We start from the raw sequence: 25,696 nt of genomic DNA on the forward strand, positions 1-25,696 counted from the left end.
GGCCCCGACCGGCACCGGCACCGGCACCAACCTGGCCCGGCCCCGACCGGCACCGGCACCAACCTGGCCCGGCCCCGACCGGCACCGGCACCGGCACCGGCACCGGCACCAACCTGGCCCGGCCCCGACCGGCACCGGTACCAATCCGGCCCGGCCCCGACCGGCGCCGGTACCAACCCGGCCCGGCCCCGACCGGCACCGGTACCAATCCGGCCCAGCCCCGACTGGCACCAACCCGGCCCCGACCGGTACCAACCCGGCCCCGACCGGCACCGGTACCAACCCGGCCCTGACCAGCACCGGCCCCGCCCTGCACCGGCACCAACCCAGCCCGGCACCAACCCGGGCCAGCACAGACCAGCGCCGCACAGACTGGCACTGGCACAGCCCAGCCTGACTGGGCTGGCTTGTCTCTAGCACGGCCCAGCAGTGGTGTGGAACATCCTGATCCAGATGTGTGCTCTGCCTTGGCATCGTCTGGCTCAGCCCTACACGGGTGTGGCCTTAACTGGGTTCGGACACGTCTGGTACGGCTTGGCACCAATGTGGGCTCTGCTCCAGTATGGCAAGGGCACAGCCCACAGGTGTGAGGGCCCAGGCTGGGCTCCAGCACAGCCTGACACGGTTTGGCATGGATGTGGGTCCGTGTGGGTCTGGCCCGCATTAGCTCTGCTCAGCTCCAGCATGACCAGCTTGTGCCAGGCACAGCACCAGTGCAGCCAGCCCAGGCAGGGACTGAGCTGCTGACCACTGGGCTAGCACTCCAGTGTGGCTCAGTGCCACTCCAGTTCTGAACTGACATCACACATGGGCCTTGTGCCTGCACTGGCTGAGACCAGCACCCAGCAACAGCACCAACCCGGGGGTACCCCCTGGCCTCAGCAAGGGCCACACATGGGGACAGAAACCAGTATCCACCATGGCACCAGCATCTACTGTTGAGTGGTGGCAGCTCAGGGGATCCTGCAAGCTCCCAGGAGATTCCCAGGAGATCCTGCTGGTCCCTCCGATCACCTCCAGCCCGGGTGACATAGGCAGAAGTGAACCCTTGCACACGGCTAGTGCTCAGCCCTCTGTGAATATGTGTTCCATACACATATTCCATATGCACACGCACGTGGGAATATGTGTATGGAACACAGCCCCATATGCACATGGACATACTGAGGGCACACGTGTGCCCTGAGCAGGATGAGCGCCAGTGCCCATTGCCATCTTGGGGTGATCATTGCCCAGTGGGAACCACGGCTCAGTGGTCAGGGGCCAGAGGCAGCCCCAGGGCAGCGGGTCAGCCGGCATGGTAAGCTGCAGTGTGTGGCCAAAGGTTGTGCCGCCACACGGGTCAGCGGCTAAGGGGCTGGCCAGGGCTGGGCCATTGCACGTCATCGTGTCATGGGGACACTAGTGACAAGGGGCTGCAGATGGCACCTGGTGCAGGGGAGAAGTGGCCAGGGTGCCCCAGCCCTGCTGCATCACTGCCCCTGCGTCACCCGGCCAGAGTCCATCCTGTGTCCCCATGGGCCCTGTGTCCCAAGCCACGTGCGGCACTGGGTGCCAGAGCCACAGCACAGCCCAGGCTGGGCCTGGGGGGTAAGGAGGGACATGTGCCTGGAGCCTGGGGACCCCTTGCCTCTCTCAGCTCACCAAAGCCGTAGCAGGGGATGACCCCACTCCCCACATTTCTGTCACCACTGGGTGTCCCCATCTGTGCTAGATGCGTGAACTGGTGAGGAAACTGTGGCAAGAGTCCCTGGATGAAGCTGGGAGGATCCATGTTCTGGGCCCGCAGGTCCCGTAACCCTGTACCACCAAAGCTGAGAAGGGATCCAGGTGTGTCCACACCCCTGCAGGGGTAGAAGCAGGACTGGGGAGCAGAGCATAACAGGGTGCAGCAATAGGTACATGGGGTGTAGCACTGAATATGTGGGATGTAGCACCAAACATGGAGCACAGCACAAAGTGTGCAGGTGTATGGCCAAGTGTGGAAGGGTGTAGCACTGAGCAAAAGGGGGTACAGACCCTTGCACATGAGGAGCAGTACTAATCACATGGGTACAGAACTGAATATTGGGGTGCAGGGCCAAGGATATACTGGGAAGGAGCAGGCTGGGTCGCCCTTCAAGATGACCCCAGGACTATACTTTGCAGGTTCCCAGCACTGGGAGGGGTCCTTAGATCTTTGTCAGCTTCACTCCTACAGTGAGCACCACTCCTAAGCAGTGGGACTGTGACACTGGAGGCACTTAAAGCAGTGAGGCAGCACTCTGGGAGCTGCTGGAAAATGCCCTGGGAAATACTCCAGCCTGTGGCCATCTCACATACAGACCCAGGGGCTACATCCTCCCACCCCGGTAACACTTACTTACAGTAAGTCTGTAACTCCTGCATTGGGAGCCTTTGATGGATGCTGAGCCTGCCCTGAAATCCACCTGCTTGGCATCAGCACTCCCAGTCCTGGTGCCAGCTTTGACCTGCAGGTCCCTGCACGTGCCCTGGTGTTCAACAGCATCACTGGGCATCGTAACACTCATTGGCACACTGTGGACCTCTTAAGTGCCACAGTGGTCTCCGGAAACCCCCAGCACTGCAGAGGCTGGTGCCCCTGCCTATCCGGGCTCCACTTCTAATCCTCTTATTTCGTGGTTTCCTACTCTGTTGTTAATTGGTAATAAATTAAAACTAATTTTCCTAAGTCAAGTGTTTTGCCCATGACTTAATTGTTGAACGATCTCTCTCTCCTTACTTCACCCCAAAAGTTGTTCCACTGCTCACACCCCTGCCACATGTGCCTACATCACCCCTCTATCACCAACTGGACACTCTAAGTGCAGTCATGTTCCGTGAGAACTTACACAATCCAGATTCATGAATAGTTTGGCTTATTGGAGCGACAGGGAAGCAGGTTCAGAATAAATGCATGAACCACAGAGTCTTAATATGGCATGATAAAAGGTATAGAACAGAGTATATATAAAATATTCTTGCGTCTATTGTTGCTGGAGGGTGGGAAGCACTCGGTGCCTGTTCTGGACAGCAGCCAGACACAGGGGCCCTGTGGCAGAGCTCCACGAGGGGTGGCCGTACAGGCAGCCCACCTTTTCCTGGTGTCCCAGTAAGCTGGGATGGAGAAAGCCCTATCAAGCTCTGCCCCAGCTCACTCATTCAGCTCCTTTCTTTGCCATGCATTTCTCCAGGAGATGGTGCCCAGCATATGAAGTAATCTCACTGGGTGCTTCCCCTGCATGGGAGACCCCTTCCACTCACTGCATGCTGGTGAATCACTGGCAAAGGTATTAGTGACCACAAACTTGAATCACATTGTGGATAAGATTGAAACGGGCAACAGTGGGGTCAGCTGGTCCCACCTCCCTCCTAAAGCAGGGTCACCCAGAGGACACTGCACAGAATTGTGTCCAGACAGTTCTGGAAATATCACAAGTGGGTGAGACTCCACAGCCTGGGCAATCTGTTCTAGTGCATAGTCACCTGCATAGAAAAATTCTTCCTCGTATTTGGGTGGAATTAATATGAATTTGAAAAAACACAACAAAGGGTCAGTGTATTGCATACAGTATGGGTTATATATATAGTGAAAATCAAATTAGAATCAATAAGAATCAGTGGCAAGTTTAGATTCAGTAGCATTGTGGAGTCCCTGCCTCCCCTCAGTACCCAGGGGACCCTCAGGCCCCACAGTGGCATCCATGGGAGTTTGCTGCCAGTACAATACAACTGATTGTGCTGCTGCTCTTTATTTACACTCTTCCAAATATTCTGCTGGCTTCTGTCTGGCTGTCTGGGTGCTCCGAACTGGCTCAGGAAGCTGCAAGGCGCCTATGGAGAGATGAAGCTGCTGAGCTGCTGAGGCCCGGGGTGCAGAGTCCGGAGCAGCACCGGGTGTCTGCGGGCTGTGGGCACCTGCTGCAGAGGGGAGCTGTGGGCACAGAGAACTCTGAGCAGAGCACAAAGCGCCTGCTCACAGCACCCATCTCCACAGTGACTCACTGGGCACCCAGAGCACCAGACCTCAAAATGCCTGATGCCACCCCATAACAGTTTGCCAACTCCCCTACACCCCACCAACTTACTTTCTCCTCTTCCTCCACACATGGAGCACACAACACAGCACCATTCCCAACAGCATCGAGCCAAGGACTGCCACGATGCCTTCAATGCAGTACGTCTGGAAAGAATTAGCATCCACAGCATTTGTGTCTGCCCTGCCCACCACAGCATTTGGGTCCGCCCTGTTATCCACAGCGTTTAGGTCTGCCTTGGTGTTCCCAGCGCTGGCTGATCTCCTGCTGACAGCACTGTTGAGGCTCAGGCTCTTCACACCTGGAAGATCAATTGTGCATGTTAGTGGGTGCTGCACACCTCTGGCAATCTCACCAGAGGGCTGACACTGCCAACAAATGCTCTTTGAACAGCATCTTTGAACGAGGGAATGTCCTGTGGCAGCAACATTTCCATGGCTTCAGTAGAAACCAAGGGAAATCCCAAAGGCCTTGCAAACCCCTGCTCGCTGGATCCTCTCTCCTCTCAGCTTTGCTTACACTTTGGAGTAGCCACAGTTCAGTTCTTCCAGTGTCTGCCTTTATTCCCTGTTCTTGGGGATTCTTCACATGTGCCCACAATTTCTCTTGTGCTCTGGCCAGGGATGATCTGACTGGGGTGAACACAGTCCCTGGGACTCAGCTGGAGACACAACTGGCAGTAGAGACTCTGGACCACCCTTGCAGCTCACCAGTACCCAGAGGGCATGACATGGGGAGTCCCTGCAGTGAGGGTCTGGGGTGTACCCCTACATGCACCTGAAACCTCTGCTGTCCAATCGTGCTTGTCAGGAGTGACCTGTACCCACCTCCTAGTATCATCTTCAGCTCCCTCAGGATTTCATGTAGCACTTTGGAAGTCTCCATGGAAGATTGTCCCCTCCCATCATGATACTCTGGACCTTAATGGAAAGAATAAAGTTGCATTTCCCCCACAGCAAACCCTGGAAACAGTGCTCAGGCTGTAGAGTTGGCCAGGACTGACCAGTGACTCCTGCAGTGCCAGGGGAGTTGTAGTTCAGGGTCCAGCTGAGAAGCTGGGCAAACCCTGCCAGTGCCCACAGCTGTAATCTGTGCCCACAGCTGCAACCAGACTCCCCCCAAGGAGCTCTCCATATACCCTGGGGCACCATCTGTCCTGACAGAACAACAGAACAGGGAAGAGGACCATGGAAGAACACAGCACACCCAGGCTTTGCTCCCTGTCTCTGGGGATCCTTCACATTTGCACACAATTTCTCTTGCACTTGCCCATCTTCTCTTTTGAGGCTTGGCAGGTGCTGCTCTGGATGGAGACTCTCTCTGATGCCGAAGGATACAGCTGTCCCTATGGAAAGGACTCAAGGGACTGGACAGAGAGCATGGGGGCAGCACAGCTGTCTGACCAATTGCCCCTTGGAGTGAGGTGAACAAAACCCATTCCTGTGTCAAGGAGAGCCACCCCCAGCTCTCCCTCCCCAGCCCAGCACTCACACAGTGAGGGGATGCAGTCAGCCCTCTAGGGGAGACACCTGAACTTCCCTATCCCTTACTGCCTTTTCTGCAGTATGGGCAGCATTTGCCTGCCCCCAGTTTTGAGGACTTGTCTCCCACTTACAACCTGTGGCAGGACTGCCTAGCGCCTGGATAATTTTGGAAGCATTCCTATATCCTGGCATGGGGGCCTTCCCCACCACTGCCAAGGGTCAGGGAAAAGTAAAGCTACAGTATGGCTCAGGCACAGAGTTTTCAGGAGAATGATGTAGGGTCTTCCTAAGCCATGTAAATCTGAGAGTGCACCCCTTTGGACCCCAGTTCCCAAGGGGGATCTCCCTGTGTTTTGTTAGGGCCTCCAGGGTCTCACAGCAATGTCTGGGATGCAGGTGCTGGGGTAGGGACATTAGATCCAGAGTCACATTTCCCATCACTTGCTAAGGGGTGGCCAGGTGGCCTCTTTCCCAAAAGAGCAAACTTCTGAAATCCCTGAGAATAGAGTGAGAGGTGGTGAGCATCTTGCTGCACCCACAGAGCATCCGAGTGTGTGTCCCTGGGACAGCAACAGCAACAACCTGCACCCCAGAGCTGACAGTCACCCCAGAACCACTCCTGGCTGCTGGAGAGCACTGGCTCTGCACTGACAGTGTGGCACCAGGGCAGAGCCTGCAGACACCTGGGGATCTTGGCAGATGTTGCTGAATGGCCAAAGGACAGCTATTACCTGACACGCCTGTTGTGTGAAAGGCCTTGGTGTTTTCGCCAGGGACTGGCACTGCCTGACGGCCTTCCTGAGGCACTTCCTCCTGCACAGCCTCACGCTGCAGAGCTTTAGAGAGAAAGTGAGTCAGTTGATTTCCGAGTCACTGTTGCTCTTTGGGATCTGTCAGAGCTGGGTGCTGGTCCTGGCCTGCCTACCTACCCCCTGTCTGTGCTTGCCACAGAGCAGCCCCAACATCCTGGGCTGGTAGGGCCACCAGGAGGAGGATGAGAGTCAGGGCCCACTGTGCCTGTATCATGATGCAGCTGCTGCTGCTGCTGCTCCTGCCACTGCTGCTGGAGCCTCTGACAACCAAGCTACACCAGGGCCTGGGTTTTGTGGCTCCACAGGGCACTTTTGTGACCTCATGGGGGCTTCTACCAGCAACATTCTGTCATCTCAATGGGGGGCCCAAATATTCCCCAGGTGCTGGTGACAGGTTAAACAGAGCTACCAGATTCACCCCTTCCCCAGCATACACAGGGTTCTCTAGAGAGCTGCTCTAGAAAACTCTGCAGTGACTGCCTGCGACTTCACCTGTCTCCAGAGCAAATCCCAGTGCGCCCAGAAGTGCCCGAGGGTGTCAGGCAGCTGCTAGTGTGGACCTGCCCTCAGCATGGACCAAGCACTTCCTGAGGTCCCCTTGGAGGAATCAGGAGCTGGCACCTGGGAATTATCTCAAACCCTTCATGCCCCACATCAGTCATCAAAAAGAACTGTCAGCTGGCAACTAAGCACCTTGAAGCTGTTCACTTACTTTGCCTCTCATGGAGTAAGGAACATACTCAAGAAAGCAAAAATAGGCTGAGATAAAAACAGTTTAATAATTGAAATGCAGTAAAAAAAAAAAAAAGAGAGATGGTGAGAGGGAGAGAACACACAAGAAAGCAAGTGATGCACAGTACAACTGCTTGCCATCCGCTAACCAATGCCAAACCAGTCCCCAAACCCCTATAACCCGTTTGTTCTGGGTAATTCTCCCATACTGGGCATGATGCTCTACAGTGCAGAGTATCCCCTTTGCCAGTTCAGGACAGCTCTCCCTAGCAGAGCATGACACAGAAAAGTCCTCTGCTCAGGGCAAGCAGTTCCTTGGGGCCAGCTCTCCTGTCTCCTACCTGATTTGCTGGCCATCCCACTGACCAGCAGCACCCACTGCAGGACAGCCCTTACCACCAGCACCCCACGTGCCTGGCAGAGAGCTGGGGGATGTCTGCAATGGAGGCCAGCTGGGCAGGTGCCCTTGAGGTTCCCCCCAGCCCAGCACAGTTCCCACTTGCCCAGGTGTTATAAACGTTTAGCCAATTCCAAATTAATAAATGATTTTATTAATTTTCAAGAATTAACAAACAAAATTTAGGGTCAGCCAACAATCGAAAGTTCAGTGTTGAGTCCCGGGACTGGCACTGGGTGAACCTTAGCTACGGCCTCTAGCGCACCATAACTGCTCTGTTCACAAATTCAGTCTTTTGGGGGTTGTCTTATATACAGGTTTTTTAGCCGGGGGCAGAGTATTTCTCCACATCTTCTTTGTCTTTGCTCTTTTCCTTCATATTCATGGGAGTTCCTGCAGTCCGTTGAATAGTTTTTCCTGAATAGTTTTTCCCAGGGAGGATGAATATTAATTCAGTCTCTCTGAATCCTGTATTGGGATGCCTCCCCCAGATGGTGGAGCGAGATCCATATCGGTTGTAATGGCTGGATCATTCACAGTTCCATCTCCTGAGAGGAAGGACCCATCTGTCTCACACCATCTTTCTTTTCTATTGCAAATCTTGTTATTCTCAGAGGTATTGTCGATCCTCAAATTCCCGGCAGAGACAATTGTCCATCCCAAAACTCGTTTGTCCCAAGCCCAACTGACTTTTACTATTTATATTACAGAGCATTGCTTAATTTATATTTTATATACATCATAAACACAAATTATCCCATGTCATTTATCACACCAGGGGTGGCACCATGCAGCTGTTTCTTCACCCCCCCAGAGCTTCCATCTCCAATGGACCAGCACCAACCCGCCTTCACTGGCCACCTCCATGCTGGGCCACAGTGCCACTGCCCTGGGGCAGCCCAGACTAGAGGGGCCCATCAAAACACCTCACTACCTACCAAAGGAGCACAGAGGAGTGACCCACATACCTGGCGACCCTGCTGGCACCAAAACAGAGGGACAGAAGTGGCCCCAGTCCCCATGGTGCTGCCAATATCCATCATAACCACCACCGTGGGAGCATTCCTCAGCAGCCACATATCCCAGGGGCAGCCACATATCCCAGGGGCAGCCACATCCTCCTCAAGGCACTGCCCAAAGAGATCCTTTGAGATTTTTCCCTGGTCAGACAGGATGATCCCAGCAGTGTCCCCATGGCTTGGAACCCTGGAGCCATCCCCCACAGGGACGCTGGTTTGCTCTCACTGCTGGCAGAGTGGTTCAGCCCCACTACAGCACCAAGAGCACCAACTGTCCTGAGTCTGGAGCAAGTCACCACCGGCAGGATGGAGCCCCGGAGGCTGTGCTGGGGTGCATGGAAGGACCACCACTGCCACCCTGGCCTGCCAGGTCCCAGCTTCGCACAGGGCACATGAAAAGTGGGAGGAGAAGTAGGAGAGCACCGGGCCAAACCTCGCCCCCGGCAAGTGCCAAGCTCTGGCACTCAGCACTGGGGTAGGACGCGTGGGTGTATTTCAGCATGGAATGGTGATAGATTGTAAATTTGTGAGATATTTACTCCCGGGTGTGTTCTATTAAAAACTGGTTCTCTCCAAACTGCTTTAGTGCAGGAGGGGAAGGGAGTACTGGGGGCACTGGGAAAAAGCACCCAAGAGGTCCAGGAGTCGTGCTGTTGTTATGATTTTCAGACAACACAGAAATAACAACATGACTCTCCATGATGGTTAAGATGAGAGCAAACTTTATTCTTCTAAATTCTACTTTTATAGAGTAGTTCGGTACAAAGAACATGATTGGTTATTCAGCATCTACACCCTTTTGTAAACATTTCTTTTTCCAGTAAACATGTTGGAAAAACACCACCTGTGGATGGTTTCTTACTCTCCAAGGTTTGTTTGAATTCTTCTTTAAGATTTCTCAGGCTAACATGAGAAAGTTGCTTGCCTGCCTTTCACACAAACACTGGCAGAGCCTTAAGCCTAAATTCAGACCAATGTCAGCCCCACACCGTGGGGAGCCCGATGAGAACCAGACCCGAGAGGTACCGAGCTGCCCCCGGGGCTGGGGCATGGCCAGCTGGGGTGGCACAAGCAGACACGGCTGCCCTGTCTGTCTCCTGCCTTGGGTGACAGCCAGACCTGATGGGTTCGTGCAAGGCTCTATGGCCGCAGCCACTGCAGAAAGCAGCATGGAGCCCCTGGGACAAGGGCAGATGGGGGAACAGGGCTGGAGATGGACACACAAGGGATCCAGCACATTCATCTTGAACAAGAGCAGTGTTCCCTGCGGCGGGGACAGGTGTGAGTGCAAAACCCTTCAAAGCCTCAGGGCAATACGCCCTGCCTGGTATCCCCTGCAGGGGATACTCAGCTCTGTAGCTCAGCTGTGCCTCAGCGCTGCAGCCAAATCACCTCAAATCACCCCAAGAGTGGCAAGGGATCAACTGCAGGCCAGGTCTGGCTGAATTGGTGGGGAGTAGGGGAATAATAAGAGAAAAAATCCCAGCACTGACCAGACCGTACCTGGAATCTTCATCTCTCCGTGTTGCCCATTTCTCATCCAAACTCTGGACGCCATTCCAGGTGTGGATCCTGGGAAGGTGCAGTCCCCATTGGCATCAGCCTGGCTCCACACACTGCCCTACCCTGAGCACTGTCCTTGCCCCAGAGCTCCTGTCCCTGTAGCAGCTGCACTAACACTGCCCACCACCCTCGGGGCCATGCTGTTCCTCTGCCTGAGAGACAGAGTGAAACAGGAAAAGCCCAGAGCTTCAGGGCTGAGCAAAAGTACCACCATATGGTGCCAAAGTGCATCTCAGAGCTCTGAGGGAACTGGCTGATGGAGTTGCCAGGCCCCTCTCCGTGCTTTAGGAAAAGTCATAGCCGTCAAGTGAAGCCTTGGGTGATGGGGAAGGGAAACTTCACCTTCCCAAGATAAATTTAGGATGTTGTTTTATTCCCATGTGTAGATGAACAATGTGTCCAGCCTCAAACTGAGTATTCAGATTTAACAGAAGCCAATGCACTAATTCCAGGTAGATGGGTTTTGGATAAAATTCTTTACTACTTTCAGCTAGTTCCTTAGACAACTTATAAATAACCTGAAAAGTATCTGCAGAGTTGTAAACACATGTTTAACAACACATAGCAAAGTATGTTCCAGTGTTATTGTAGACATTAAAGTGTTCATAAACAGGATCTATGCCTGACTGATTGAAAAGAAATACCTTTGGGAACTACTATGCCTGGGAAGATTATGAAACAGATCCTCCTGGGAGCTCTGCTGAGCTCACGGAGGGCACCATGTGATTCAGGACAGCCAGCACAGCCTCACCGAGGGTAAGTCCTGCCTGACCAACCTTCTGCGACGGAGCAATTCCACACAGGGACAAAGAGCAGGCTGGGGTGGTACCTCTCAGGGCTGTCGGAATGGCACCAACACCTTTCTCCTCCCTGGAGAGGGGGATTTGCAGGTCTGGTGGGTGAGTTGATTGGATGGTCGCAGTCTTGATCAAATCGATCAAGATGGAATAATTTCTAATTTTGGTAGTTTTGATACAGTCTGCTCCAGGACCTTTCTGGACCAAACCTCCTGCGCACGGCTGGATAAACTCATGCTGCGACAGGTGAGGAGCGGGCCGAGGGGTCACAGCGGCCGGGGTGACACCGGGCCAGAGACCCGGTGAGGAGCGAGAGGACTGCTAGGGCCGCTCCCGCCCGGGGCCGCTCCCGCCCGGGGCCGCTCCCGCCCGGGGCCGCTCCCGCCCGGGGCCGCTCCCGCCCGGGGCCGCTCCCGCCCGGGGCCGCTCCCGCCCGGGGCCGCTCCCGCCCGGGGCCGCTCCCGCCCGGGGCCGCTCCCGCCCGGGGCCGCTCCCGCCCGCCACATGGACCCGGCCCGCGTCACTTCCACTTCCACTCCCGCGCTGGCGGGTCCTGGCGCCCCCTGGAGGCTCGGAGCGGGTCCTGCAGCGCCCGCCTCCCCCGCCCCCCCCCCCCGATCCGTGGGGCAGAGCCGGGAATGGCGAGGGGAGGGGGAGGCCGGGGACATGGGGGACATGGGGGACATGGGGGACATGGAGGGTAAGGGGAGTGAGAGACTGGGGACATGGGGGCCTGGGGGCTGGGCGTCTCCTGGTTCTGGGAGACGACAGGGGGTCCCAGCGGTGCCACTGGGGAGCCGGGGATGCCTTGGAAACCTCTGCGGGGCGGGAGGGTCCTCCCGGGAGGCCGGAATCCATGTGCGCCGGTCGAGTTCCGGGCGGACCGGAAACGAGGGCGAACCCGTTGCCGTGACAGCGGGCCCTGGGCCGCCATGGAGGCCGCGCTCACTGACATGTACGACCAGGCGCTGCTGGGCATCCTGCAGCATGTCGGCAACGTGGAGGAATTCCTACGCATCCTCTTCGGCTTCCTCTACCGCAAGACCGACTTCTATCGGCTCCTCCTGCGGCCCGGAGACCGCCTGGGCTTCCCGCCCGGCGCGGCGCAGGCCATGGCCCTGCAGGTACCGGGGGGATGGAGCGGCCTGGCCTTGCTGGCGGCCGGCGCTGTCCCTGTCGCGGGGCCGGGCTGAACCGGCCGTGTCTCCCCGACTGGGCGGTGTTCGTATCGAGCCGGCGGCGGGGTTAGGTCTGGGCAGAGCGGGAGATGTGGGGCGGGGGTCGGGCAGCACAGCAGCCCCCGGGGCAGCGGCGGTGCCTGGAGGAGCGCAGAGGAAGGCAGTAGAGGTCCCTTGAAGCGGGGAGAAGCGCCACCCTCGTAAGAAGATGAGGCCCGGCGGCAGTCGAGGACTGCGAGACCCCAGTGGGAAGAGCCGGGTTGCGACATCAGCTCGAAGCTAGGCCTCGGAAGCACCGGGCCAGGGTTGTCTCGGGGAGCTGGCACCAGGAGCCGTGGGAGCAGAGAGTCCAGAGAGAAGCAGGAGGCAGACGAGGACCCGAGACTCGTGGAGGGAGGCAGGTCTGGGCTCTGCTGAGCGAGAGCTTGTGGCCAGCATTGCTCTGGTCCCGCTCCTGGATAGGAGGGGGCAAAAACCCTGACCGGCCTGGTTTGGTGTTGAAGCAGCTTTGATTTGGGCCTGTTATTAATCTTCACTGGCAAGGAGGAAGTGAGCTCATAAAACTTAGAGTGAGGCTCTGCCTAGGGTGTTTGTCTGCTCGGACTGGATGAGTTTTCCTTCCCAGGTGTGTCAGGCCTGGCATACCTCAGATGAGGGGACAGGAGTCCTTTCCTCTCTGCAGTGCCCTGTGGCACGTGGGGGTCCTCATTACCCCCAGGGGTAGCCCCTGCTGGCCTCTCTGGATTAGGCAGACCCCAGAGGGGGCTCAGGCTGCAGAGGGATGTCATGGAGCTCAAACTATTGGGCAGAAGGGCAGTGCTGCTGGGGTTTCTATGTAGTGTCACCCTGGCAATTTTGGGGCTGGGCACAAGGAAGGAGGCGCTTCCTTTCCACGGAAGTGTCACTGCCATGGGAAGGTGTTAGGGCAGCCTTGTGGCTGCAGCCAGAGGTACCCAGAGTGTGGGGACAGTATGGAAGGGGCTTGTTCCTCCTTGCTTGACTGCAGTCCAGGGTACACAGTCCTGAGGTGTTGGTTTGCAGAATCCATGTAGGGCTGGTACTCACCTCTCCCACATTCTTCCCTTTGCTCACTGCCTGGGGAGGAAAGCTGGGATGAGTGGCACAAGCTTCTGTTCTTTTGTGATTGTGCTGGCAGGAGCCCTCCCTGGGCCGTGTCCTTTGTCCTGCATCTCCTGGACCCAGAGGAAGACTTGAGTCAAGCAGGTGTGCCAGTTCACTGTTGGAAGAGCTAAATCTGTCTCCAGAGTATTCCTGGGAAGTGAAGGAGGATTGTGTTTGATGCTTCCACACTTTCTAGAACACGTTTACAGTGCCAAAGCTCTGGCACTTGCATGGGAGAACTTGCAGCCCTTTCAAGAAGAAGGTGCAGGGTCTGAGTGGCCATCACCCCTTGCTGCAGACACAATTGTGGGCTTTACTGCTGACCTCCAGCCTGCACTGGACAGGCATGGCCAGCAGTCAGATGAGGGGTAGGATTACATCTCCTAGAATCACATCTTCTCCTGCACCTGTCTGTTTGGGCACAGCCAGTGCCAGGTCAGCTGTTCTGAAACTTCTCCTGGGGCAGCTCATCCTGTTTGCCTGTTGGGGACTTTAACTGAGTCCAGGCTTGCAAATGCTCCCTGGATGAGCCCTGGAATATGGAGTAAGGGAAGGGTCTCTTGGAGCCCCCTCCCAGGCAAGAGCTGAATTTCACCACTCTGCTTTTCCCTGGAGTAACCAACCCTCTTCCCAGGCTAGGGTGAGGTTGGCTGTGAGAATACAATCCTAAAAACAATTCCAAAATGCTCCCAGGAGTTTCTGAGGTGTGCTTGATGTGGTCATGGGACTTTTCAAAGAGACAGCAGCTGTTTTTGTTGGTGACTGAAGCAGCTCAGGGTAGGTATGTGGTGCAGAGGGAGGAAGGGCAGGAAGGAGTAGGTGCCCCCAGTGTGATGATGCTGCTTCTTTCCTTCTCTCGGCATCCCAGGCAGAGCTGGCAATGCTGCTCACTTGGTTTGCTCTTTCTCTCCCAGGCATTCCGAGTGTTTGAACGGATGGCCAGGCAGGATGATGAGAGGAGGCGCCGGGAGCTGGAGGCAAAGCTGAGGAAGAAGGAGGAGGAGGAGGAGGCAGCTGCAGCTGCTGAGAGGGTGAATCTGTGCCCTGCAGCTCAGGAGATTGAGGTGGAGACAACGGAGCACATCCCAGCACCAGATACCGGGGAAGCTGCAGGCACACAGGAATCAGCTGCAGCCCAGGGAGCTGCAGCCCCCAGCCCTGTATCAATGGAGCCTCCAGGGGCTGCTGCCCCAGCAGAGCTGCCCACGTAAGGGTCTCTTACTTTCTTCATGCTCCTGGTGGGGGGAGGCAAAACCATGGACAGGGTGTCCACTGTTCCCTGCACAGCCTGTTTTGGATTTTGACCTTCCTCTGCAGACACTCAGCCCTTCAGGAGGCTGTGAGGATTTCCCTTGCAGGCTTCCAAGGCCGGAGGCATTGTGTAACTCCCCACAGGAGGACAGCAGTTGTTGTCCTGTGGGTGGTTCAGGATTTCCCACTCTGCTCTGAACAGGAGTGGGGGCATGTCCTGTACCTGGCCCCATAAAGTTGGGCTGGGTCATGCGGCTCCTCCACAAACTGTTTGTGGTGTGCACTGTCCCTTTTCTGGCACTTGCTAAGGATCACATGGAAGTCCTGGCACCAGCCTGCAACCTTTTTGTCAGTGTTGGACTCCCTGGCATGCTGGGAGACATCCAGCAGCTGTCTGGGAGTGTGCACAGATACCTGTAATACCTGGAAGTTGGTGCTGGCAGGCCTGGCCGTGTGGCAGGCAGCTGCAGCAGCAAATGGGTTCAGAGCCCTCTAGAGGTTTCTGGCCCAGCCATGGGCTCAGAGCAGGGCCAGCTTTGAAGATCAAGCAAGTGCTGCAAAGTTTTCTCTTTAGCCAGGCTCGGTGGCTTTCTAGCAGTGCCAAGCAGCCACCATTTGTCCAGAAATGTCCTTGTGTCAAAGTCCTTCCACAGCTTCTGGGACACTTGCAGTCTGACTCTCAGAGCAGCAAGATGTGGGCTCTGGAGGGCCAGCATGGCCTTTCTGAACCATGTACCTGAATGCAGGTCCTGTACAGGGTTCACTCATCCTTCCCTGGCATCACCTTGACCCTGAGCCAAGTCAGAGCTGCCCAGCCTTTACTCAGGACCTCACGCCTCACTGAGGTTCAAATTCCTGTGTTTCTTTGCTGACCAAATCAGGGGAATGATGCTGGGATCTGGCTGTGCTTCTCCTCCTCCCCTCCCTGCTTCTGTGTTCATCAGGTCCCATCTGATGGCTGTGCTGACCCTCTCTGATCACCACGATGGTCCTGGCCATATGTGGGGCTTTGCTGTGGCTTATCCCTGCCATCCCACTGGTGCTTGGTGAGGAGGGAAGCTTGAGCTGGTGATCCCTGTCCTCCCAGCCAGCTTTGGACATGTTATTGGGAAGAGCAAACTGCCAGAAAGAAGTGAACCACTGGAAGAACTCCAAATCTTGTAAGGACTGGGATGGCTGATGCCCCTGAGAGCTAGAGAGAATTCACTGCTCCGGCTTTGGGGCTGTTTACCCTTGGCACGTGGAAAGGACTGTCTGAGGACCAAAATCTTGAGAACAGTGGAATGATACGTGGCAGGAGTGGAGAGGTTTAGTTCTTCCCCCAGGGGATGGTTGGGCACTCGAACAGCCTCCTTGGTCATGACCTCAAGGCTGCTGGAGCTCAAGGAGCATTTGGACAATACTCTTGGGCAAATGGTGGGATTGTTGAGGTTGCAAGGCCAGGAGTTGCAAGGCCAGGAGTTGGACTCAATGATCCACATGGGTGCCTTCCAGCTCAGGATATTCCACAATTCCATTGTTCTGGGACAGTGGTGGAGTCAGGTTCTGCAGCCTTGGCTGGAGGCTGTGTTGGAGAAGAGCCTGAGCTCCGGCTGTGTTGGCAAAGAGTCTTAGAGTGGCCACCACTGGGGGAGGGGGAAATGGGACCGGCAAGGTGCCTGGTGAGTCATATGGTCCAGTGGGAGGAGGAGAAAGGACTTACATGTAACTGATGTGCATCCCATGGGATAAAGCTAAGCCAGAAGCCAAAAATGAAATCACCTGTAATGCCTGTGCGGGAGCTCTCCTAGTAAAGGAGGATTGTCCCTGGGGCTGCCAGTCTGACACTGATCCCTGGGCAAAATTAGCAAGTCAAAGAAAGCCCTGCTAGAGTGCACAGCAGAAGCCTGGGTGTGTCCAGCCCACTTTCTCCCAGTGGAGAAGAGAAGGAGGGATTGGAGGCCCAGTGAAGCCCTGACCAGAGGGAGCTGGGCTGAGTGCCAGTTGCTTGTGTCCCTGTGCAGACTATGTTTGCTGCTGTTTGCCCTGTGAAGTTTCACCTCAGGACTTCGGTTGTGGGGCAGCAGCTGGTGTGAGGAGAGTTCAGCTGCCTGAAAACAAATGTCAGGGCAGCAGGAAGGAAACTGGAGGGATCAGGAAGGAAGATGAGGGCTTGTGTGGGAGCAGGATGGATCTGACAGCGAGTGTGGTGGAGCCAAGAGAGATGGTTTCTGCTGTGTGTGGTGAGAGCCTGGTTAAAACTCAACCCTCACATATGCCACCCTCTGAGTGTGTCGTGGCACCACTGGAGAGTGGCCCCTATTAGACTTCAGATGCTCAGGTGCTGTTTTGCAGCCTGCAGCTGTGGCATTGAACACCAAGCCCTGCATGGCAGCTCTCCCCTGGGTGTTGCCATGAAAAGAAGGTGCCTTCTTCTGAATACAGCTGCCACTGCAACTTCTGCCTTCCTCAGTGGGCTCTTCTCCCTCCTCTCTTACTGCTCCCACCACCCTGGACTCACTGATGGGATGTAACACCTGCAGCCTGTTTAACGCCTGCCCAGTTTAAACACTTGATGGGTGAGACCAGGTGCAGGAGGCCCAGTCCCAGGAGTCTAGTGGTTTCCAGGCCAGGAGAATGGAGTGTCTGCAGTCTTGAAGTAGGGCAGAGGAGCCCACGGGTTTGTCACAGGGCTGTAGTTGGTTTTGATGCCTCTGGGGGGCACTGGAGACCCCGGAAAGGCAGTAGGGGCTGCGCGGGCACCCCCTGACAGTCTGTTAATAATTTAACCAACTGCTTAATTCTCCACAGCCCCTTCCTTCTGAGCAAAACCCAGAGCTACCAGCCTGGGTACGAGGGGTGCATGAGTAATGCACAATTCTGGAAGTAGGAATGCAGAAAAGAGCTTAAACAAAAATATTTTTCATCTCTCTTCATTCCCCCTTCCCCTCCAGCCGCTGGTGAAGAAAACCGCTGCCGCCAGAATCTATATAAAAACTTGCTCATTCTGTCAACCTGACAGCTCTGGAAATGTAGGGCAGGTACCATCCCAGATCTGCCAGCTCCCATCAGAGCCTCACACTGCGCCTGGATGCTGGGGTGCTGGTTGGGAACATCTTACGAAGCACAGTGGAAGGTAGCAGCTTTTTCAGGGTCGATCCAGATGAATCAAGCCAGTTTTGGAGCTGTGGAGGTTTTCAGGGCTCAGTTTGGGGCTCGGCCAGGTCTCCCCAAGTCCCTCACCTTCTCCACTTGAAAGGCAGGTGAATTGATTCCTCTTTGTTGCCCTGTAAATACACCGAGAACTGAGGTGTCTTTGGGGTGGCATTCGTGGCAGGAGCTGTGCCGAGTGGGTCAGAGGTCTCTGTGCCACAGAGGAAGCCAGGCTCTTCTTGCAGCTGTCCCAAGTGTTCCAACCATGCTTCCCCAGCTGTTGCAGCTCTCTTGCTGTCCCTGCCTTGCCAGGAGGGTAGCAGGGCACAGCCCTCTTCACACCTCACCATGGGGCTGTTCTTCTTGGCATTGCAGCTGCACAGTCTCAGCTCTGGCTCTTCCCCCATCTGCTCCCAGAAGCCATCCTTGCCTGAGCTCAGCTCCTAATTTTGAACACCTCTGCTGCCCAGCACCCTCCCCTTCCCCCAGCTTGGATTCCATCCTGCATATATTTGCCACACAGCATTTAAAATAGAGCCTGGCAGCCCACGTGTGGCACTGCACAGCCCGGCCTGTGCTTGTGCTTTATGACTTTGGTTCCTGGCTTCCCTCTGCTCCTTGCTTTCTCCTGGTATGAACGGGGAAGCGGGGAAGTTCTCATCCCTCTGTCCTGTGAGTCCCTTTCCTTACTCCGTGTATGGGCAAGAGGTAGTGGCAGGAAGCTGGGAAGGGCAGTCCTGGAAGCCTGTGCATGATGGTGAATGTCTCACCTTCATGTGTTTCTCCATCTAGTTTTTGTGTCTCTCCCAGGTGCTTCTACTAGGTGTGCTCAGGATGGGGCAGATCTGGTCTGTACCTCAGAGATCATCTGGCTAGGTGAGGTCTCTGAGAGGAGGATCTTTGGGTATGGACAGCACAGCCAGGGCTGGAAGCAGGGCCACTGGGACATGGAACAACGTGCCAGGTGGGCCCAGGAGGATATGCAAGTGCCTCATTCCTGAGGAAGCCTTCGGCTGCTGCTGGGCGATCTGGCATACTAACATGCAGAATGAAACCCTGGGGTGTCTGTGGCCTCAGCCATTCGCCTTCTGTGGTGTGGAGAGGGAAGAGGTGGCTAGAGGAGTGGGCTGAGGTGAGGAGGGGGCTTTTCATGGCTCCCCACTTTGTGGAACCTTGAAGGAGACCCTTCAGGTGTCCTGGAGTCTGTGACTCAGGGGGGACTCCACTCACCCTATGCACACAGTGCCATTGTGCCAAGGAAGGGGGCAAACAGGCTGCTGCTGAGCAGCAGAGCCCTGGCCACCCTGACTGCCCCAGTCAACAGGTCCAGGTGAGCCCCATGAGCAGGCTGGTCTCTCTGACGTTGCTATGCCATCCCTGTGAGTGGGTGTTGGGGCTCAGCAGTGACCTACAAAAATCCCCGGTGTACTCCCTGGCTTACTGGCTGGTGAGAACCAGAGTGGAATTGAACTGAAATGCATTAATCTGGTGAGCTAACTCCTAACATTCCAGCTCTCTCTTGAGACCCACTACTCCCATTCCCAGAGCCCTTGTCTACCTGGTGTTAACCCTTTGTGAGACACACTGGGAGCATCCCTGGGATGACACAGCAGTGCTCTGGGAAATTTCCATGAGGCGCCTGTGTGAATCTAACTTGACTTAGCAACGGCTTGGCTTTGCTAGAAGCCCAGATGGCATTTTGTTGTGAGGTGCCTGCAGAATGGGCTTTCTGGCATGGCTGCATCCTCCTTGGGGTGCCAGGGACAAGAATTTCACTGCTGGTCACCCTCTGTGGAGGAGCAGGGCTTTGAAGAGGAGCTGTTGCTGCATGCTGCTAACTTTGAGGCTAGTTTTGTTTGACTCAGCGACTGCATTGTCCCAAGCTTTCTCCTCTCAAGCCTTTTCCATTCAGAAGTGAGGGGAGCCCTTAGGTGCTCATTAGTTTTGTCTGGGACTGTCCAGACCAGAAGCCAGTTAAACTGGTTTTCTTCCCCACTGCCCCTGTGGACTTTCCTGATGAGCTCACCTAAGAGTCCATGCTGTTCTTCCAGCCTGACCTAGAAAGGAGCTGATCTTGATCCATATTTAAGGAGAATCTGTCCTGGTTCTGATTCCTCTTATGCACGTGGGGCTGTGCATGGGGAATTCCTCCAGCATGGCCAAGGCCTGTCATGAGCAGGAGTCAGACAGAGCTCAGAGAACGGCCTGACCTGATACAGCCGAGCTCCATCTGGCCCCATATCCTGTCTCCATCAGCAGCAGATGCTGGGGGAAGAGAAGAACAGAATGAGCAGGTGCAGTGATACTTTCTCTGTGCTTTCACCCTGCCCTGATACATAGTGGCTCAATGGTTTTCTAAACACCTGGTTCTTCAACCCTTTGGGAGGATTATTTTCCCTTTTCTTTCTGGATTTCAGCCCTCCCATGCCTGGGGACTCTGCAACAGCATCCTGCACCAGGTCCCTGCCATGCAGCACTGCTATGCATGGCTCTGTGCAGATGAAGAGGCATTGAGAGGATCTCCAGTCCCCTTCTCTGCCCTCTGTGGGGTTCTTCTGTCATGTCCATTTTCCCCTTTCAGCCTCTTTTTGGGCTGAAGAATCATCATTTCCATGCTTGTTTCTCACCTGACAATCTTTGTGCTCCTGGTCCTACATGAGTCTCCAGTATTCCGACAGCCATTCTCATGCTTGTATGTGCACCCATTTGTGTTCTCTGCCTCCTGCTCTGTTTCTTTTCTCCTTTGCTGTCCTGCTTTTGCAATGAGGCCAGGAAATCCTCTGCCAGCCACATGGTACCTCTCACAGTAAAGTGACATCATTCCAACCCCTTTTTCTCCCTTCCCTGTTCTCCCCAATGCTGACAGCTTTTTTGGGTGGGAGCAAGAGCTTCACAGAAGCCCTGTGTTGGTGAGACCTTCTTCTGCCAACACACCCCAGTGTATCCTTGGCTCCTTATGTGGCACCAAGGCTTTTGACCCTCAGAATCTGCAGCACTGCACTTGCAGTGCTGTTACGTTTGGTTTCTGGGAGGAATGTGTCCAGGTGACACTGAGGGAAGCAGGGAAATGTAACTTAAGTCATCTTTGCTAAGTGGAGTCTTTCTTGCAATGGAGAGAAGCCATTCCTGCTGGGAGAATTCTTTTAATCCATATGCCCTCTCCCATTGTGGTGGGAACTTTACTCAGGAGGCATTCTTTCAAAGGGCTGAAACACTTGAGCTGAGGGTGAAATCCCTTAGCCCTTTCTGGTGCAGCCCTTGTCCATCAAGCCTTTTGCAGATGATGAGGAACAGTCAGGGTCCAATTTTCCAGTGTTCTCATGGAGACCCAGGCCCCTCCATTTGGGTAGCTCAGCAGCAGCAGAGATCAGCAGCAGAGATCAGCAGCAGAGTGCCAGTTTCCCTGTGCTGCACTGAACTGCTAAGGCTTTTGGTTGCCCTACCAAGGTACTGAGCTCCAAAATTAGGTCCTGGGACCAAAAATAACTAGATTAAAACCTATAAATTTTTCTCTCAACAAGCAGAAAATCCCAGGGCTGGAAACCAAGGGACAGCATGTGCCCAATTCTTAGGTAAAAAAGCAATCTCTATTTGCTTGGTTTAATATTGCAGTGTTCACCAAAAGGGGCCTAAAGTGGAAAACTACATGGATTGGACCAGATTGTGTTGGTGGTGCAGGGGTCTGAGGGGCCACCTTGTCCTCTGTTCCCACAGCTCAATCCTATTGGGTTTCTTTGGCCTTATCTCCCTTTCCCAGGGGAGCCTGGTTGGCTGCGTGTAGGTCTCTCTCCCAGGAGATCTCTGAAGCCCAAGGCTGTGTAAGCTGTGTGCAAACAATAAAGATCCCAGGGGTCTTTCCTGGACAGTAGCATGTCCTGCTGTCCTTGACCTAAATATCCCAGTAGTAGTGAAATTTAGCCCCCTGATGCCAGCACTCCAACACTCTTCTGCAAGCTGGTGATGGCATTTCAACTTGCCTAATGTCGGTAAGTTGGCACTGTCGAACAGCTCTGTAAATAACTGGGGATGCAAAAGGGAAGGCTAAAAGCCTTCTGGAAGTGAGTGAGCTTGAAAAAGGGCAAGGCTCTCCCCCAGCAGAGAGAGGGGCAGAGCATCTTGGTGGGGCTGGTGGGGGCTCCAGGTGCAGAGAAGGCAGGTGGATTTGTTGGTTGGCTCCTGAGTAGAGCAGCAAAGGCATCATGTGGGTGGTGCCTTGGGCACCTTGTACCCAGGAGCCTTGACCCCTTCCCGCTGCATCACCCAGGCTTGGTGACACTATGGATTCTAGGGTAATGTGTCTTGATGGGCTTGATTTTTGGTTGTTGGTCCCGTCCTGGTGGTAAGTTGAAGCTCTGAGGCTTCCTGAAGGTGAGGTGACCTTGGAAGTACAAGTCATATGAGGAGCAGCTAAGGGAGCTGGAGGGGCCTAGTCTGGAGAAAAGGAGGCTCAGGGCTTCTCACTCTTGACAACTCTGACAGGAGGGTGGAGCCAGGTGAGGATCTGGCTCTGCTCCTCGAGAACCAGGGACAGGACAAAAGGACTGAAGTTGTGCCAGGGGAGGTTTAGGTTGGATGTTGGGAAGATTCCTTCATGGGAAGGGCTGCCCAGCCCTGGCACAGGCTGCCCAGGGCAATGATGGAGTACTCATGCCTGGGGAGGTTTAATAAACATGCAGATTTGGCACTTGGGTACATGAGTTAGTGGTGGCCTTGACAGTGCTGGGGACACAGTTGGACTTGATGGTCTCAGAGGGTTTTTCCAACCAAAGTAATTTCATGATCCTTATAAGGCTGATGGTGGGCACTGCAGGCTTGAGCCTGGGCTGCACTTCCTGGCTGGGCTGTGCCTCAGGTTTGAGTGAGGGGGAAGGCATTGGCTTGCATTTTTCACTCTGATTTTGAGAGCAGGACCATCAAACTGCACAGTGCAGTCCTGGAGGTGTGTGCCCAGGACCTCAGGTATAATGGGCTATGGGGAACTGTTGACAGACTTCTGCCCACTTTGGGGGTGAAGGAGACTTTCCAAAACTGGATTTGGGTTGTTCTCCATCAAACCAAACACACCTGGACTGGAAGATATCCTGAGGATTGGGAGGGCCCTGGGCCACTGCTGTGCTCAGGGCTGGAGCTTGCTGCTGGCCAAGGAGTGTCAGAGAGGATCCGAGTGGATCAGAGGGGATCAGAGTGGATCCTGAGGCTTATTGACTGCAGTGCAGCTTGAAATTTAAAGGAAAGGATTTGGCATTCAGCTTGCTTAGTGCTGTGCCTGAGCCCTCATTCCCTCATTAGTTGAAGTGCTGGTACAGAGAAGTCTTTGTGGAGGCCTGGGTGCCTCCTGGACCCCAGCAAAGGTCTGGGAACTGCAGTCTACATTTTCCTACTGCGGTGCTTCTCAGGCAGAACCCAGAGACAGACAGAAAGTGCAATTGTCCTGATGTTTTGATGCCAAAAGATGTTAAATCTGGAGGTGAGGGGGGAGGCTCCTTTGCAGCTTGCTTGCAGAAGTAGCACAAAGCTGGGATTTTCCATGCACACAATCCCTGCAGCTTTGGGAATGCAGCTTTCTGATGAGGTTAAACCTCTGGGTTCCTTACCTGTTGCTACAGCACCCACACTGGAACCCTGACCAGCAGAGAGTTTACCCTTTACACTTCACCCTCTTCAAAATCATCTTAGAAGCTGGGGGTTTTTTTAGCTTTGGCTGGCCAGCTCAAGCTGAAGCTTGGTAGCAGCTTTTTGGGGTGCACAGACCTTCCTGTGGCTTGAGGCATTTTGAGTTCTCAGCTGGAGGGATAGTAGAAGTTCTGGAAATCTATTCCTGTAAATCTGTATTCTATTGCATGTGCTGGTGTCTTTGAGTGAGCGTGACCTTTCTGCAGAGATGCAGAATGAGCTCTGCCATCCGCTGCCTGCCTGCCTTTCTGGCACTGCTCTATGGTTTCTGCCCTGCTGGACTGCATGCAGCTCCCTTAGCGCTGGGAGGGCAGGATGCAGGTGTAGTGCTAGGTGCTTCCCCCAGGAGGAAGCAGGGGTTTGTGATAGTGTGAAGGCCTGGAGGCTGCCAGGGGTCTTGATGGGCCACCCTAGGTGGGTGACCTGGGTGTTGCCACGGCAGGAGGATGGTGGCTGCTGACATGGTGCTAGTTCCCAGCAGAGCCCAGTGTTACCTGCAGCAGTGGTTTCAAGGGGACAGAGTGTGGGCTGCTCCTCTCGTCCTTCCTCAATATCTCCACATCTGGCCTGACATGATTTCCTTAAAGCTGCCTAAATAATTTGCCTTGAGTAATAGCAAATAGCAGTGCCAGATCTGGAGTAAGCTTTCTGGGAATGCCAGTGACATGAGGGTGTCTGCTGTACTGGCCACTGAGCCGTGGCATCCTTGACTGCTAGATCCAGGTATCCTGGACTTCCCTTCCTGAGAGGGCAGGGATCCTGCCTTGGAAAGCTGAAGTGCTCCAGGCTGAGAGGATCACTTTCATTGAGTTGTTCTCAAAATCCTTGGATTTTTTTCCTTCTTCTTATGGGGAAAAACAAAGGTCCATTGGTATTATGCCATACCAGTTTTCTCCCATGACACTTACCCACCTCTCTTCCTCATGCTGCTCTGTCTTTTCCTCAACTTTATCATGCCTGCACCAAAACTCCTCAGTGAAGAGGAACTCAGTGGGCTGCCCTGCTTCTTCTCAGCTCAAACAACCAGATCCTTTGGTGTGTTTGGTTCCTGCTCTTTGTTTGTGTCCGGCACTGTGTTCACAGAGTTGGTGCTGCAGTTGTTGAGCTCCAAGGACAGAAATGCGTTCAGCTGACTGTCCACAGAGTGAGGATTGCTGTTGCCATTTCCACATTGCTCAGCTTGTCGTGCGTCACCAACCCACGGAGCTGGGAATCCCGGAGTAAGAAATGCCTAGAAATCTGCGTATGGGGCTTGACATACAGCTAAATCCTCAGACATCTAGCATGCCCACCAGTGACGACACTGCCACCTCTCTAGGGAGTCTTGGTGCCCTTGTGCTGCTGCTTAGGGTCTCACCCTGCATGTATGGAGTGACTCCAGTCCCAGGGACAGCACAGCCGTGCTGTGCCATGTGGCTCTGAGGAGTGGGAAACAGATCGGCTGCTTCTTGACGGTGCATTGTTAAAGGTTTCACCTCCCCCAAAATGACACATTGCGAGCAAAAATAGAACAAGACAGAACACATAGACCCACCCCCACCATCCCCACCACCCAGCAGCCAAGTGCACACTGTGCCAAGCCCTTGGGTTTAAAAGCTGGTGCTTTGTCACCCTCCCTCCCCTCAGTCCTGCCACCACCTGCCCCAGCCCAGCAGCGACTCAGGCAGTCCGGTGAGTGACCATCGCACTAGGAGCAGCCGTACTGCTGGGACAGTTGCTGCCCAACCCACACATTGTGCTGGATCTGGCCTCCCCCTTCACCTGGTGGGTCATGGGGATGGAAGCAGGATCCATGGTGTTGGTGCAGGAGGTTCTCTAACCTGCTGCACAGTGGTGCTCTTAAGACAACATGACAGATGCCTTTGACCTGGAGAGCCACCTCTGATGTGGCAGCATGGCTTGGCCCAGCATGCTGTGACCCAGAGCTGTTTCCTGTGAAGGTGAAGGGAAGCTGCCTCCCAGGCAAAGAGCAGGGTCCAATTCTGAAGTGCCACTGGTATGTGCTAAGCATAGTTGGACCAGGCAGAGATCTGGCTGGAAAACCTCCAGGAAAGGAAGAGTTGCTCCAGGAGGTGGTAGAGCTGTCAGCTGTTTGTCAGCAGTGCCTAACAAGGCTGCACCCTGCCTTCACCACCCTGGCTCCTCCATGGCTCCAGAGCTGGCAGTTACACTGGCAATGAAATTATCCAGGCTTCGTGAGTCCCCCAGTGATCCCGCTCAGGGGTACAAAGCCCATTGCATGGGTTTTTAACATTGGAAATAGTTGGAGCAGAGGTTGGTGGTGTCTTGGGAAAACAGCTGGAGGGATTTGGACTAGGCGTTGGGGAGAAGAGTGGAGAAGTAATGGCAGTGGAACTCACACCCCGCAGGACAGGCAGCCGTGGCTGGAGGGAGGTTTAGGCACAAGGGGGAACTTCTCCCCCTGAAGCTGGATGAGGGGCTGCAAGGCCAAGGCAGTGGGGCTGAGCTTGTCCAGTGATCTGCATATGATGGCAGAGG

At 54.8% G+C, this 25,696-nt stretch overlaps 1 protein-coding gene across 7 annotated transcripts in view; it reads left to right on the forward strand.

Moving 5' to 3' along the window:
- Positions 1 to 10,687: 10,687 nt before the first annotated feature.
- The window catches only part of NUDCD3 (NudC domain containing 3), a 30,204-nt gene continuing 15,195 nt past the window's right edge, over positions 10,688 to 25,696 (forward strand). Inside the window, exons 1-4 of one of the 7 annotated variants that reach the window (XM_063420817.1) lie at positions 10,688 to 10,800; positions 11,012 to 11,087; positions 11,807 to 11,965; positions 14,056 to 14,348. In XM_063420817.1, the coding sequence (XP_063276887.1) occupies positions 10,703 to 10,800; positions 11,012 to 11,087; positions 11,807 to 11,965; positions 14,056 to 14,348 (626 nt within the window). In that variant the 5' untranslated portion in view covers positions 10,688 to 10,702. Of the gene's footprint in view, positions 10,801 to 10,875; positions 10,944 to 11,011; positions 11,088 to 11,551; positions 11,966 to 14,055; positions 14,349 to 25,696 lie in introns of those variants that run through there. The other 6 variants (XM_063420816.1, XM_063420819.1, XM_063420818.1 and 3 more) reach the window with 6 other exon arrangements.

The sequence above is a fragment of the Prinia subflava genome, chromosome 32, assembly GCF_021018805.1.
Source record: "Prinia subflava isolate CZ2003 ecotype Zambia chromosome 32, Cam_Psub_1.2, whole genome shotgun sequence".
Taxonomy (NCBI): domain Eukaryota; kingdom Metazoa; phylum Chordata; class Aves; order Passeriformes; family Cisticolidae; genus Prinia; species Prinia subflava.